The sequence below is a fragment of the Oncorhynchus nerka genome, linkage group LG24 (assembly GCF_034236695.1).
Source record: "Oncorhynchus nerka isolate Pitt River linkage group LG24, Oner_Uvic_2.0, whole genome shotgun sequence".
In the NCBI taxonomy this organism is placed as follows: domain Eukaryota; kingdom Metazoa; phylum Chordata; class Actinopteri; order Salmoniformes; family Salmonidae; genus Oncorhynchus; species Oncorhynchus nerka.
In genome coordinates this window covers 1,829,977-1,846,540 of record NC_088419.1, presented here as the reverse complement: position 1 = coordinate 1,846,540, position 16,564 = coordinate 1,829,977, and the positions used below count along the sequence as shown (strand labels likewise).

General features: G+C 48.7%; 1 protein-coding gene across 2 annotated transcripts; it reads left to right on the top strand.

The window, feature by feature from the left end:
* Positions 1–996: 996 nt before the first annotated feature.
* Positions 997–15,684, top strand: LOC135564271 (uncharacterized). Of its 2 annotated transcripts, none has more exons than XM_065008541.1 (2): positions 997–1,231; positions 12,136–15,684. In XM_065008541.1, exons 1-2 carry the CDS (start codon positions 1,075–1,077, stop codon positions 12,606–12,608), a joined length of 630 nt encoding a protein of 209 aa, XP_064864613.1. In that variant the 5' UTR covers positions 997–1,074; the 3' UTR covers positions 12,609–15,684. The 2 variants fall into 2 exon arrangements, with proteins under 2 accessions (XP_064864613.1, XP_064864614.1); XM_065008542.1 differs by having other exon boundaries at positions 999–1,138.
* Positions 15,685–16,564: the final 880 nt, after the last annotated feature.

Below are 16,564 nucleotides of genomic sequence, written 5' to 3'. Positions count from 1 at the left end.
TCATGTTGATATGATGTTCCGTTTGCTTCCATATGCCTGGTTTTACATTCATCTCCAGGGTATTTACAGTCCCGTCTCCAAAATGATTACTCATTTACCTATTGTCAATGTAGAAATGTCAGTGCGTTGACAATGCTGTTATTTATACCAGAAAAAACATGTTTTTTTCCACTTTGAACTGTAAAGTGCGCTAGACTTTATTGATGGTTTCTTCACGCATTAACGTGTTGGAATTAAATCAAGGTCACAATACGGCGAATCTGGCAGACAAAACTCTCCGCCACAATGTATTTTCTTAGATCTCCACCCCGACCGAATAGCTGGTAAATATAATGCTACTCTCGTGCTTATATTCAATGTAAGAATAGGAATAGAGAGAAAAGCCCATTAAAAAAAGGGAATTATGTTCCGTTTATGCTTAAATCAGGTTTTTGACCCAATGCTTCTCTGGGCACCTGACACAGCTCTCTGTCTGGCCAATTACAGCTACAGGTAAGCAGACCTGCAATCTCTCTCTGCCGAGGTAGCTTAGAGCACGCCACCTCGTACTGTAGTTTGGCTGGGTGAGATGGTACCGCAACACCAAAGTAACATTAGTTTCATACTGGATATTAGGTGATCTATGTTGAACCAAGCATGCCATGAATATGAAATGTATGTTACGTGAATCAGAGGAGGATGGAGAAAAACCCACATCTTTTGTTTTTTTGGAATTTAAGTCTTCTGATTCAGAATATATAATTACCATAGTAATGGCATGATTTGTTTTAAGAGCGATTGATATCCAAAATCGTATTTTATTTTATAAAACAATTAATAAATACAACATGGATTGTTCTCCATCCAAACCTGATTCAGAATATATAATGTCCATAGTCATGGTATGCTTGGTTCAAGAGATATTGAGGAGAAAACCGAATCCATCGAATATCCAATATAACTACGTTTACCTGGATCAGGAAGCGCACTTTGCCCTGTCGTGCGATGCCCATAGACTATCACACAGAGCCTCCTTATTGCATCAGGCATCGTCCACTCGGCAGAGAGACAGAAAGGACAGCTAGACTACATGTCATGGACTGGTGGACTACCCTGGCTGCGAGTATAGCCTTCCTCTGGCTGCTGTGTTATATCGACGGTAAGAGAACCTGGTTAGCAGAGGTATGGGAGCTTTCTTCGTCAAGGGAACGGTGCGGTATTGGCACGCGCACGGCTCTTCCTCCTAATTGCGGTATGATTACAGCTTTCATTACATTTGTTATGAATCGTTTAATTCATTAAACCATAGCAACAACAAGAACAATACAACACCATACCTGGCGATTATACCAAACATTATGTAGACGGAAATAAGAAAACGAAACAAGTAAGCCTACAGTTGTAGGACCCAGCTAGAGTGGTGTTATAACAGGTGGAGGACCCAGCTAGAGTGGTGTTATAACAGGTGGTGAGCCCAGCTAGAGTAGTGGGTAGTGGTGAACCCAGCTAGAGTAGTGGGTAGTGGTGGACCCAGCTAGAGTAGTGGGTAGTGGTGGACCCAGCTAGAGTAGTGTTATAACAGGTGGAGGACCCAGCTAGAGTGGTGTTATAACAGGTGGCTAACCCAGCTAGAGTAGTGGGTAGTGGTGAGCCCAGCTAGAGTAGTGGGTAGTGGTGGACCCAGCTAGAGTAGTGTTATAACAGGTTGAGGACCCAGCTAGAGTAGTGTTATAACAGGTGGTGAGCCCAGCTAGAGTAGTGTTATAACAGGTGGTGAGCCCAGCTAGAGTAGTGGGTAGTGGTGGACCCAGCTAGAGTAGTGGGTAGTGGTGAACCCAGCTAGAGTAGTGGGTAGTGGTGAGCCCAGCTAGAGTAGTGTTATAACAGGTGGTGGACCCAGCTAGAGTAGTGGGTAGTGGTGGACCCAGCTAGAGTAGTGTTATAACAGGTGGTGGACCCAGCTAGAGTGGTGTTATAACAGGTGGTGGACCCAGCTAGAGTAGTGGGTAGTGGTGAACCCAGCTAGAGTAGTGGGTAGTGGTGGACCCAGCTAGAGTAGTGGGTAGTGGTGGACCCAGCTAGAGTAGTGTTATAACAGGTGGTGGACCCAGCTAGAGTAGTGTTATAACAGGTGGTGAACCCAGCTAGAGTAGTGGGTAGTGGTGAACCCAGCTAGAGTAGTGGGTAGTGGTGAACCCAGCTAGAGTAGTGGGTAGTGGTGAACCCAACTAGAATAGTGGGTAGTGGTGGACCCAGCTAGAGTAGTGTTATAACAGGTGGTGAACCCAGCTAGAGTGGTGTTATAACAGGTGGTGAGCCCAGCTAGAGTAGTGTTATAACAGGTTGAGGACCCAGCTAGAGTGGTGTTATAACAGGTGGTGAGCCCAGCTAGAGTAGTGTTATAACAGGTTGAGGACCCAGCTAGAGTAGTGGGTAGTGGTGAACCCAGCTAGAGTAGTGTTATAACAGGTGGTGAGCCCAGCTAGAGTAGTGTTATAACAGGTGGTGGACCCAGCTAGAGTAGTGTTATAACAGGTGGTGAACCCAGCTAGAGTAGTGGGTAGTGGTGAGCCCAGCTAGAGTAGTGTTATAACAGGTGGTGGACCCAGCTAGAGTAGTGGGTAGTGGTGGACCCAGCTAGAGTGGTGTTATAACAGGTGGTGGACCCAGCTAGAGTAGTGTTATAACAGGTGGTGAACCCAGCTAGAGTAGTGTTATAACAGGTGGTGAACCCAACTAGAGTAGTGGGTAGTGGTGAACCCAGCTAGAGTAGTGGGTAGTGGTGAACCCAGCTAGAGTAGTGGGTAGTGGTGGACCCAGCTAGAGTAGTGGGTAGTGGTGGACCCAGCTAGAGTAGTGTTATTACAGGTGGTGGACCCAGCTAGAGTAGTGGGTAGTGGTGAACCCAGCTAGAGTAGTGTTATAACAGGTGGAGGACCCAGCTAGAGTGGTGTTATAACAGGTGGTGAGCCCAGCTAGAGTAGTGGGTAGTGGTGAACCCAGCTAGAGTAGTGGGTAGTGGTGGACCCAGCTAGAGTAGTGGGTAGTGGTGGACCCAGCTAGAGTAGTGTTATAACAGGTGGAGGACCCAGCTAGAGTGGTGTTATAACAGGTGGCTAACCCAGCTAGAGTAGTGGGTAGTGGTGAGCCCAGCTAGAGTAGTGGGTAGTGGTGGACCCAGCTAGAGTAGTGTTATAACAGGTTGAGGACCCAGCTAGAGTAGTGTTATAACAGGTGGTGAGCCCAGCTAGAGTAGTGTTATAACAGGTGGTGAGCCCAGCTAGAGTAGTGGGTAATGGTGGACCCAGCTAGAGTAGTGGGTAGTGGTGAACCCAGCTAGAGTAGTGGGTAGTGGTGAGCCCAGCTAGAGTAGTGTTATAACAGGTGGTGGACCCAGCTAGAGTAGTGGGTAGTGGTGGACCCAGCTAGAGTAGTGTTATAACAGGTGGTGGACCCAGCTAGAGTGGTGTTATAACAGGTGGTGGACCCAGCTAGAGTAGTGGGTAGTGGTGAACCCAGCTAGAGTAGTGGGTAGTGGTGGACCCAGCTAGAGTAGTGGGTAGTGGTGGACCCAGCTAGAGTAGTGTTATAACAGGTGGTGGACCCAGCTAGAGTAGTGTTATAACAGGTGGTGAACCCAGCTAGAGTAGTGGGTAGTGGTGAACCCAGCTAGAGTAGTGGGTAGTGGTGAACCCAGCTAGAGTAGTGGGTAGTGGTGGACCCAGCTAGAGTAGTGTTATAACAGGTGGTGAACCCAGCTAGAGTGGTGTTATAACAGGTGGTGAGCCCAGCTAGAGTAGTGTTATAACAGGTTGAGGACCCAGCTAGAGTGGTGTTATAACAGGTGGTGAGCCCAGCTAGAGTAGTGTTATAACAGGTTGAGGACCCAGCTAGAGTAGTGTTATAACAGGTGGTGAACCCAGCTAGAGTTGTGGGTAGTGGTGAACCCAGCTAGAGTAGTGGGTAGTGGTGAACCCAGCTAGAGTAGTGGGTAGTGGTGAGCCCAGCTAGAGTAGTGGGTAGTGGTGAACCCAACTAGAGTAGTGGGTAGTGGTGAGCCCAGCTAGAGTAGTGGGTAGTGGTGAACCCAACTAGAGTAGTGTTATAACAGGTGGTGAACCCAGCTAGAGTAGTGTTATAACAGGTGGTGGACCCAGCTAGAGTAGTGTTATAACAGGTTGAGGACCCAGCTAGAGTAGTGGGTAGTGGTGAACCCAGCTAGAGTAGTGTTATAACAGGTGGTGAGCCCAGCTAGAGTAGTGTTATAACAGGTGGTGGACCCAGCTAGAGTAGTGTTATAACAGGTGGTGAACCCAGCTAGAGTAGTGGGTAGTGGTGAGCCCAGCTAGAGTAGTGTTATAACAGGTGGTGGACCCAGCTAGAGTAGTGGGTAGTGGTGGACCCAGCTAGAGTGGTGTTATAACAGGTGGTGGACCCAGCTAGAGTAGTGTTATAACAGGTGGTGAACCCAGCTAGAGTAGTGTTATAACAGGTGGTGAACCCAACTAGAGTAGTGGGTAGTGGTGAACCCAGCTAGAGTAGTGGGTAGTGGTGAACCCAGCTAGAGTAGTGGGTAGTGGTGGACCCAGCTAGAGTAGTGGGTAGTGGTGGACCCAGCTAGAGTAGTGTTATTACAGGTGGTGGACCCAGCTAGAGTAGTGGGTAGTGGTGAACCCAGCTAGAGTAGTGTTATAACAGGTGGTGAGCCCAGCTAGAGTAGTGTTATAACAGGTGGTGGACCCAGCTAGAGTAGTGTTATAACAGGTGGTGAACCCAGCTAGAGAAGTGGGTAGTGGTGAGCCCAGCTAGAGTAGTGTAATAACAGGTGGTGAACCCAGCTAGAGTAGTGTTATAACAGGTGGTGAGCCCAGCTAGAGTAGTGGGTAGTGGTGAACCCAGCTAGAGTAGTGGGTAGTGGTGAACCCAGCTAGAGTAGTGTTATAACAGGTGGTGAGCCCAGCTAGAGTAGTGGGTAGTGGTGAACCCAGCTAGAGTAGTGTTATAACAGGTGGTGAACCCAGCTAGAGTAGTGGGTAGTGGTGAACCCAGCTAGAGTAGTGTTATAACAGGTGGTTAACCCAGCTAGAGTAGTGGGTAGTGGTGAACCCAGCTAGAGTAGTGGGTAGTGGTGAACCCAGCTAGAGTAGTGTTATAACAGGTGGTGAACCCAGCTAGAGTAGTGGGTAGTGGTGAACCCAGCTAGAGTAGTGTTATAACAGGTGGTGAGCCCAGCTAGAGTAGTGTTATAACAGGTGGTGAACCCAGCTAGAGTAGTGTTATAACAGGTGGTGAACCCAGCTAGAGTGGTGTTATAACAGGTGGTGAACTCAGCTAGAGTAGTGTTATAACAGGTGGTGGACCCAGCTAGAGTAGTGTTATAACAGGTGGTGGACCCAGCTAGAGTAGTGGGTAGTGGTGAACTCAGCTAGAGTAGTGTTATAACAGGTTGAGGACCCAGCTAGAGTGGTGTTATAACAGGTGGTGAGCCCAGCTAGAGTAGTGTTATAACAGGTTGAGGACCCAGCTAGAGTGGTGTTATAACAGGTGGTGAGCCCAGCTAGAGTAGTGGGTAGTGGTGAGCCCAGCTAGAGTAGTGTTATAACAGGTGGTGAACCCAGCTAGAGTAGTGTTATTACAGGTGGTGAACCCAGCTAGAGTAGTGTTATTACAGGTGGTGAACCCAGCTAGAGTAGTGTTATTACAGGTGGTGAGCCCAGCTAGAGTAGTGTTATAACAGGTGGTGAGCCCAGCTAGAGTAGTGTTATTACAGGTGGTGAGCCCAGCTAGAGTAGTGTTATAACAGGTTGAGGACCCAGCTAGAGTAGTGGGTAGTGGTGAACTCAGCTAGAGTAGTGGGTAGTGGTGAGCCCAGCTAGAGTAGTGGGTAGTGGTTAACCCAGCTAGAGTAGTGTTATAACAGGTGGTGAACTCAGCTAGAGTAGTGGGTAGTGGTGAACCCAGCTAGAGTAGTGGGTAGTGGTGAGCCCAGCTAGAGTAGTGGGTAGTGGTGAACCCAGCTAGAGTAGTGTTATAACAGGTGGTGAGCCCAGCTAGAGTAGTGTTATAACAGGTTGAGGACCCAGCTAGAGTGGTGTTATAACAGGTGGTGAGCCCAGCTAGAGTGGTGTAGGACCCAGCTAGAGTAGTGGGTAGTGGTGAGCCCAGCTATAGTGGTGTAGGACCCAGCTAGAGTAGTGTTATAACAGGTTGAGGACCCAGTTAGTGGTGTTATAACAGGTGGTGAGCCCAGCTAGAGTAGTGTTATAACAGGTTGAGGACCCAGCTAGAGTAGTGTTATAACAGGTGGTGAGCCCAGCTAGAGTAGTGTTATAACAGGTGGTGAACCCAGCTAGAGTAGTGGGTAGTGGTGGACCCAGCTAGAGTAGTGGGTAGTGGTGGACCCAGCTAGAGTAGTGGGTAGTGGTGAACCCAGCTAGAGTAGTGTTATAACAGGTGGTGAGCCCAGCTAGAGTAGTGTTATAACAGGTGGTGAGCCCAGCTAGAGTGGTGGGTAGTGGTGAACCCAGCTAGAGTAGTGTTATAACAGGTGGTGAACCCAGCTAGAGTAGTGTTATAACAGGTGGTGAACCCAGCTAGAGTAGTGTTATTACAGGTGGTGAACCCAGCTAGAGTAGTGTTATTACAGGTGGTGAGCCCAGCTAGAGTAGTGTTATAACAGGTGGTGAGCCCAGCTAGAGTAGTGTTATTACAGGTGGTGAGCCCAGCTAGAGTAGTGTTATAACAGGTTGAGGACCCAGCTAGAGTAGTGGGTAGTGGTGAACTCAGCTAGAGTAGTGGGTAGTGGTGAGCCCAGCTAGAGTAGTGGGTAGTGGTTAACCCAGCTAGAGTAGTGTTATAACAGGTGGTGAACTCAGCTAGAGTAGTGGGTAGTGGTGAACCCAGCTAGAGTAGTGGGTAGTGGTGAGCCCAGCTAGAGTAGTGGGTAGTGGTGAACCCAGCTAGAGTAGTGTTATAACAGGTGGTGAGCCCAGCTAGAGTAGTGTTATAACAGGTTGAGGACCCAGCTAGAGTGGTGTTATAACAGGTGGTGAGCCCAGCTAGAGTGGTGTAGGACCCAGCTAGAGTAGTGGGTAGTGGTGAGCCCAGCTAGAGTGGTGTAGGACCCAGCTAGAGTAGTGTTATAACAGGTTGAGGACCCAGTTAGTGGTGTTATAACAGGTGGTGAGCCCAGCTAGAGTAGTGTTATAACAGGTTGAGGACCCAGCTAGAGTAGTGTTATAACAGGTGGTGAGCCCAGCTAGAGTAGTGTTATAACAGGTGGTGAACCCAGCTAGAGTAGTGGGTAGTGGTGGACCCAGCTAGAGTAGTGGGTAGTGGTGGACCCAGCTAGAGTAGTGGGTAGTGGTGAACCCAGCTAGAGTAGTGTTATAACAGGTGGTGAGCCCAGCTAGAGTAGTGTTATAACAGGTGGTGAGCCCAGCTAGAGTGGTGGGTAGTGGTGAACCCAGCTAGAGTAGTGTTATAACAGGTGGTGAACCCAGCTAGAGTAGTGTTATAACAGGTGGTTAACCCAGCTAGAGTAGTGTTATAACAGGTGGTGAACCCAGCTAGAGTAGTGTTATAACAGGTGGTGAGCCCAGCTAGAGTAGTGGGTAGTGGTGAACCCAGCTAGAGTAGTGTTATTACAGGTGGTGAGCCCAGCTAGAGTAGTGGGTAGTGGTGAACCCAGCTAGAGTAGTGGGTAGTGGTGAACCCAGCTAGAGTAGTGTTATAACAGGTGGTGAACCCAGCTAGAGTAGTGGGTAGTGGTGAACCCAGCTAGAGTAGTGGGTAGTGGTGAACCCAGCTAGAGTAGTGTTATAACAGGTGGTGAACCCAGCTAGAGTAGTGGGTAGTGGTGAACCCAGCTAGAGTAGTGTTATAACAGGTGGTGAACCCAGCTAGAGTAGTGGGTAGTGGTGAACCCAGCTAGAGTAGTGGGTAGTGGTGAACCCAGCTAGAGTAGTGTTATAACATGTGGTGAGCCCAGCTAGAGTAGTGTTATAACATGTGGTGAACCCAGCTAGAGTAGTGGGTAGTGGTGAACCCAGCTAGAGTAGTGTTATAACATGTGGTGAGCCCAGCTAGAGTAGTGTTATAACATGTGGTGAGCCCAGCTAGAGTAGTGTTATTACAGGTGGTGAACCCAGCTAGAGTAGTGGGTAGTGGTGAACCCAGCTAGAGTAGTATTATAACATGTGGTGAGCCCAGCTAGAGTAGTGTTATTACAGGTGGTGAACCCAGCTAGAGTAGTGTTATAACAGGTGGTGAGCCCTCCCGAAGGTAAATGTTATTAGGCAACACCCCTACTCCCCTCCCAAAGGTAGGCTTTTCTTGATCCTGTCTCCGGCAAAACCTGGTCATATAGGGGCATAATGGGATCAACCTGATCTGACTCCATTCGTCTTTCCATTGGGGGGTTACAATTTAGATTAAACACCTGACAGATGTGGTGGGAAAACATATAGACCTCAAGGCCACTACCCTACACTGCCTCAAGAAGGGTTTAATGTCACTTTTCAATATAGATTACAACTGGGGCAGTGTGTGGACCTATGGTGACCTATAGATTACAGTTGGGGCAGTGTAGGGACCTATATATTACAGTTGGGGCAGTGTAGGGACCTATGGTGACCTATAGATTACAGTTGAGGCAGTGTAGGGACCTATAGATTACAGTTGGGGCAGTGTATGGACCTATAGTGACCTATAGATTACAGTTGAGGCAGTGTAGGGACCTATAGATTACAGTTGGGGCAGTGTATGGACCTATAGATTACATCTGGGGCAGTGTAGGAACCTATAGATTACAGTTGGGGCAGTGTAGGAACCTATAGATTACATCTGGGGCAGTGTAGGAACCTATAGATTACAGTTGAGGCAGTGTAGAGACCTATAGATTACAGTTGGGGCAGTGTATGAACCTATAGATTACAGTTGGGGCAGTGTAGGGACCTATAGATTACAGTTGGGGCAGTGTATGGACCTATAGATTAGTTGGGGCAGTGTGTTGACCTATAGATTACAGCTGGGGCAGTGTATGGACCTATAGATTACAGTTGGGGCAGTGTAGGAACCTATAGATTACAGTTGGGGCATTGTAGGGACCTATAGATTACAGTTGGGGCAGTGTAGGAACCTATAGATTACAGTTGGGGCAGTGTAGGGACCTATAGATTACAGTTGGGGCAGTGTATGGACCTATAGATTACAGTTGGGGCAGTGTAGGAACCTATAGATTACAGTTGGGGCAGTGTATGGACCTATAGATTACAGTTGGGGCCGTGTAGGAACCTATAGATTACAGTTGGGGCAGTGTATGGACCTATAGATTACAGTTGGGGCAGTGTAGGAACCTATAGATTACAGTTGGGGCAGTGTATGGACCTATAGATTACAGTTGGGGCAATGTAGGAACCTATAGATTACAGTTGGGGCAGTGTATGAACCTATAGATTACAGTTGGGGCAGTGTAGGAACCTATAGATTACAGTTGGGGCAGTGTAGGAACCTATAGATTACATCTGGGGCAGTGTAGGAACCTATAGATTACAGTTGGGGCAGTGTAGGGACCTATAGATTACAGTTGGGGCAGTGTATGAACCTATAGATTACAGTTGGGGCAGTGTAGGGACCTATATATTACAGTTGTGGCAGTGTAGGAACCTATAGATTACAGTTGGGGCAGTGTAGGGACCTATAGATTACAGTTGGGGCAATGTAGGGACCTATAGATTACAGTTGGGGCAGTGTAGGGATCTATAGATTACAGTTGGGGCAGTGTATGGACCTATAGATTACAGTTGGGGCAGTGTAGGAACCTATAGATTACAGTTGGGGCAGTGTAGGAACCTATAGATTACAGTTGGGGCAGTGTAGGAACCTATAGATTACAGTTGGGGCAGTGTATGGACCTATAGATTACAGTTGGGGCAGTGTAGGAACCTATAGATTACAGTTGGGGCAGTGTAGGGACCTATAGATTACAGTTGGGGCAGTGTAGGAACCTATAGATTACAGCTGGGGCAGTGTATGGACCTATAGATTACAGTTGGGGCAGTGTAGGAACCTATAGATTACAGCTGGGGCAGTGTAGGGATCTATAGATTACAGTTGGGGCAGTGTAGGGACCTATATATTACAGTTGGGGCAGTGTATGGACCTATAGATTAGTTGGGGCAGTGTAGGGATCTATAGATTACAGTTGGGGCAGTGTATGGACCTATAGATTACAGTTGGGGCAGTGTAGGAACCTATAGATTACAGTTGGGGCAGTGTATGGACCTATAGATTACAGTTGGGGCAGTGTAGGAACCTATAGATTACAGTTGGGGCAGTGTAGGAACCTATAGATTACAGTTGGGGCAGTGTAGGAACCTATAGATTACAGCTGGGGCAGTGTATGGACCTATAGATTACAGTTGGGGCAGTGTAGGAACCTATAGATTACAGTTGGGGCAGTGTAGGAACCTATAGATTACAGTTGGGGCATTGTAGGGACCTATAGATTACAGTTGGGGCAGTGTAGGAACCTATAGATTACAGTTGGGGCAGTGTATGGACCTATAGATTACAGTTGGGGCAGTGTAGGAACCTATAGATTACAGTTGGGGCAGTGTAGGAACCTATAGATTACAGTTGGGGCAGTGTAGGAACCTATAGATTACAGCTGGGGCAGTGTATGGACCTATAGATTACAGTTGGGGCAGTGTAGGAACCTATAGATTACAGTTGGGGCAGTGTAGGAACCTATAGATTACAGTTGGGGCAGTGTAGGAACATATAGATTACAGTTGGGGCAGTGTAGGAACCTATAGATTACAGTTGGGGCAGTGTAGGAACCTATAGATTGCAGCTGGGGCAGTGTATGGACCTATAGATTACAGTTGGGGCAGTGTAGGAACCTATAGATTACAGTTGGGGCAGTGTAGGAACCTATAGATTACAGTTGGGGCAGTGTAGGAACATATAGATTACAGTTGGGGCAGTGTAGGGACCTATAGATTACAGTTGGGGAAGTGTATGGACCTATAGATTACAGTTGGGGCAGTGTAGGAACCTATAGATTACAGTTGGGGCAGTGTAGGGACCTATAGATTAGTTGGGGCAGTGTAGGGATCTATAGATTACAGTTGGGGTAGTTTAGGGAGCTATAGATTACAGTTGGGGCAGTGTAGGGATCTATAGATTACAGCTGCACTACTTTAGACCAGGCCCCATAACCAACCTATTCCCTATATAGTGCACTACTTTAGCTTAGGGCCCAACCCTATTCCCTACATAGTGCACTTCGTTTGACCAGACCCCTATAGTGCCAAAAGTTGGCAACTACAGTGGGGCAAACCAATTGCGCAACAAAGGATATATAACAAAGTATTGAGATAAACTTTTGTTATTGACCAAATACTTATTTTCCACCATAATTTGCAAATTAATTAATTAAAAATCCTACAATGTGATTTTCTGGATTTTTTTTCTAATTTTGTCTGTCATAGTTGAAGTGTACCTATAATGAAAATTACAGGCTGTCTGTCTGTCTGTCTGTCTGTCTAACAGTCTTTCTCTATGCCCTGCTGTCTGTCTGTCTGTGTCTGGCAGTCTGTCTTTGTCTCTGACAGTCTGTTTCATGCCTGTTTGTCTGGCTGTCTGGCAGTCTGTCTGACAGTCTGTCTGGCTGTGTCTGGCAGTCTGTCTTTCTTTTCTATGCCCGTCTATCTGTCTGGCAGTCTGTCTGTCTGGCAGTCTGTCTGTCTGTGTCTGGCAGTCTGTCTTTGTCTCTGACAGTCTGTGTCTATCCCCGTCTGTCTGTCTAACAGTCTGTCTGTGTCTGGCAGTCTGTCTTTGTGTCTGACAGTCTGTCTCTATGCCCTACTGTCTGGCAGTCTGTCTGGCAGTCTGTCTGTGTCTGGCAGTCTGTCTGTCTGTGTCTGGCAGTCTGTCTCTATGCCCTACTGTCTGGCAGTCTGTCTGGCAGTCTGTCTGTGTCTGGCAGTCTGTCTGTCTGTGTCTGGTAGTGAATCAGGTGAGACACGTCAGCCTTAATCAAAGCAGATTAATTAATCGGATGTTAAACAGTGTTTGGAGCCTAATGCCTCCTGACTCTAAGCAGCTGACCTGGTTAGTAACCGGGGGTTACCCTTTATCTCCTATCTCCAGGCAACGCCGTCCTGGAGCTGCGGCTCCTCCTCCACGCCCTCACCAAAGCAGCGTGCCACCTGTACCTGGCCGTGCTCCCACTGCGGCGCGCCGCACTGCACCTTGCCCGCTTCGTCTGTCACCTGGTAAACCATGGCCCCGCCTCCGCTGGCCGGGCGTCTCCTCTTCTCCTCGAGGGGGTGTGTGTGATATGTGAAGCGGGACCGGACCTGCTGGGAGCCGGGCTCAGTCTGTGTGCAGTAGTCTGTCACATCCTACAGGGGGTACTGTTCCTGCTGGCCGCCACAGTGAGGTCGGTCCAGGTGAGTGTTCTGGCCCAGATGGACGGGGAGAAGGAGAGGTGGGAGAAGGAGCAGCATCAAGCTCGGCAGGACGAGAGGAGACAGAACTCCGGGGTGGTGGAATACCTGTCTGTGTTCTGTCAAGACCCCATCAGTTCACTACGACTCAGAGTGGACATGATCAATAGATAACATCACTGTCTGTCTGTCTGTCTGTCTGTCTGTCTGTCAGCGTTGGGCTCAATTCAGACTTGAGTTAAGAATACTTCAAATTCCAATTAAATTCTTGAATTTGAATTGAAGTAATAAACAGGATACAGAATTGAAATTTGAATTTGAATGAAAGGAAATAGAATTGAATTCAGGGAAATTCAAATGCCTCTTGTATTGTATATTAGGTGTAGTCTATAACTATATATATATTTATATATCACGTAAAACATGTCATTATATACATGCCTAATTAAATAAAGGTTCAATTAAATAAATAAGTATACATGCATATAAAATATTGATCTAGGACAACAAATCCTGTATGCAAATATTCTGTTTTCATTAATCACTTATTAATCACATATATATATAATTCTGTATACACAAAACATTAGTTTCACCCCTTTTTTCCCTCAGAACAGCCTCAATTTGTCGGGGCAGGGACTCTACAAGATATCAAATGTGCTCATCAGGGATGCTGGCCCATGTTGTAACAGGGATGCTGGCCCATGTTGTCACAGGGATGCTGGTCCATGTTGTCACAGGGATGCTGGTCCATGTTGTCACAGGGATGCTGGTCCATGTTGTCACAGGGATGCTGGTCCATGTTGTCACAGGGATGCTGGCCCATGTTGTCACAGGGATGCTGGCCCATGTTGTCACAGGGATGCTGGCCCATGCTGTCACAGGGATGCTGGCCCATGTTGACTCCAATGCTTCCCACAGTTGTGTCAAGTTGGCTGGATGTCCTTTGGGTGGTGGACCATTCTTGACTCACACAGGAAACTGTTGAGGGTGAAAAACCCAGCAGCGTTGCAGTTCTTGACACAAACCGGTGCACTTGACACCTACTACCATACCCCGTTCAAAGGCACTTAAATCTTTTGTCTTACCTATTCACCCTCTGAATGACACACACACACAACCCATGTCTCTATTGCCCTTCTTTAACCCGTCTCCTCCCCTTCATCTACATGTCTCCTCCCCTTCATCTACATGTGTCCTCCCCTTCATCTACATGTCTCCTCCCCTTCATCTACATGTCTCCTCCCCTTCATCTACATGTCTCCTCCCCTTCATCTACACTGATTGAAGTGGATTTAACAAGTGACATCAATAAGGGATCATATCTTTCACCTGGATTCACCTGGTCAGTCTGTTATGGAAAGAGCAGGTGTTCCTAATGTTTTGTGAACTCTGTGTATATTGTAAATGCTAAGTGACAGAATATTTGTCCCATAAGTTTTAAAGTAGGTGTTTACATTTGGTATTGTTTCAGTAGTTCAGAAGGCGATCAATAGAAGGTGATCAATAGTTCTGTGGCCAGGGTGATCAATAGTTCTGTGGCCAGGGTGATCAATAGTTCTGTGGCCAGGGTGATCAATAGTTCTGTGGCCAGGGTGATCAGTAGTTCTGAGGTCAGGGTGATCAGTAGTTCTGAGGTCAGGGTGATCAGTAGTTCTGAGGTCAGGGTGATCAGTAGTTCTGAGGTCAGGGTGATCAGTAGTTCTGAGGTCAGGGTGATCAGTAGTTCTGAGGTCAGGGTGATCAGTAGTTCTGAGGTCAGGGTGATCAGTAGTTCGGAGGTCAGGGTGATCAATGGTTCGGAGGCCAGGGTGATCGGTGGTGCGGAGGCCAGGGTGATCGGTGGTTCGGAGGTCAGGGTGATCGGTAGTTCGGCGGTCAGTGTGATCAGTTGTTCGGAGGTCATGAGACACACACACAGTATTTGATATTCTCCAACAATCAAAGGTGCAAAGATTTTTGGCATATAATGTAAACTCAATCACGAATTGTGGCTTTAGAATACAAAACACAATATATTACTGAACACAAATATAAACGCAACATGTAAAGTGTTGGTCCCATGTTTTACGAGCTGAAATAAAATAACCCAGAATTTTTTCAAACTCACAAAAAGCTTATTCCTCTCAGGTTTTGTGCACAAATTTGTTTACATCCCTGTTAGTGAACATGTATTCTTTGCCAAGCTAATCCACCTGACAGGTGTGGCATATCAAGAAGATGATTAAACAGCATGATCTTTACACAGGTGCACCTTGTGCTGGGGACAATAAAAGGCCACTCTGAAATGTGCAGTTTTGTCACACAACACAATACCACAGATGTCTCTCTTTTTTAGGGAGTGTGCAATTGGCATGCTGACCACAGGAATGTCCACCAGAGCTGTTGCAAGGTAATTTAATATTAATTTCTCTACCATAAGCTGCCGGCAAATTTCTTTTAGAGAATTTAGCAGTACATCCAACCGGCCTCACAACCGCAGACCACGTGTAACCACGCCAGCCCCACAGACCACGTGTAACCACGCCAGCCCCACAGACCAGGTGTAACCACGCCAGCCCAAGACCTCCTCAACCGCAGACCACGTGTAACCACGCCAGCCCAAGACCTCCTCAACCGCAGACCAGGTGTAACCACGCCAGCCCCACAGACCAGGTGTAACCACGCCAGCCCCACAGACCAGGTGTAACCACGCCAGCCCCACAGACCAGGTGTAACCACGCCAGCCCCACAGACCTCGTGTAACCACGCCAGCCCCACAGACCAGGTGTAACCACGCCAGCCCCACAGACCAGGTGTAACCACGCCAGCCCCACAGACCAGGTGTAACCACGCCAGCCCCACAGACCACGTGTCACCACGCCAGCCCCACAGACCACGTGTAACCACGCCAGCCCCACAGACCACGTGTAACCACGCCAGCCCCACAGACCAGGTGTAACCACGCCAGCCCCACAGACCAGGTGTAACCACGCCAGCCCCACAGACCAGGTGTAACCACGCCAGCCCCACAGACCACGTGTAACCACGCCAGCCCCACAGACCAGGTGTAACCACGCCAGCCCCACAGACCAGGTGTAACCACGCCAGCCCCACAGACCAGGTGTAACCACGCCAGCCCCACAGACCATGTGTAACCACGCCAGCCCCACAGACCAGGTGTAACCACGCCAGCCCCACAGACCAGGTGTAACCACGCCAGCCCCACAGACCAGGTGTAACCACGCCAGCCCCACAGACCAGGTGTAACCACGCCAACCCCACAGACCAGGTGTAACCACGCCAGCCCCACAGACCAGGTGTAACCACGCCAGCCCCACAGACCAGGTGTAACCACGCCAGCCCCACAGACCACATGAAGCCACGCCAGCCCCACAGACCAGGTGTAACCACGCCAGCCCCACAGACCAGGTGTAACCACGCCAGCCCCACAGACCAGGTGTAACCACGCCAGCCCCACAGACCACGTGTAACCACGCCAGCCCCACAGACCAGGTGTAACCACGCCAGCCCCACAGACCAGGTGTCACCACGCCAGCCCCACAGACCACATGAAGCCACGCCAGCCCCACAGACCAGGTGTAACCACGCCAGCCCCACAGACCAGGTGTAACCACGCCAGCCCCACAGACCACGTGTAACCACGCCAGCCCCACAGACCACGTGTAACCACGCCAGCCCCACAGACCACGTGTAACCACGCCAGCCCCACAGACCAGGTGTAACCACGCCAGCCCCACAGACCAGGTGTAACCACGCCAGCCCCACAGACCAGGTGTAACCACGCCAGCCCCACAGACCAGGTGTAACCACGCCAACCCCACAGACCAGGTGTAACCACGCCAGCCCCACAGACCAGGTGTAACCACGCCAGCCCAGGACCTCCACATCTGACTTCTTGACCAGCGCGATCATCTGAGATCAGCCACCCGGACAGCTGATGAAATTGAGGAGCATTTCCTTCCTTCTCCTTTTGTGTTGAAAAACTCATTCCGATTGGTTGGAACTGGCTCCCCAGTGGGTGGGCCAATGCCCACCCATGGCTGCACCCCTGCCCAGTCATGTGGAATCCATAGATTATGGCTTCATTTATTTATTTCAATTGACTGATTTCCTTATATGATCTGTAA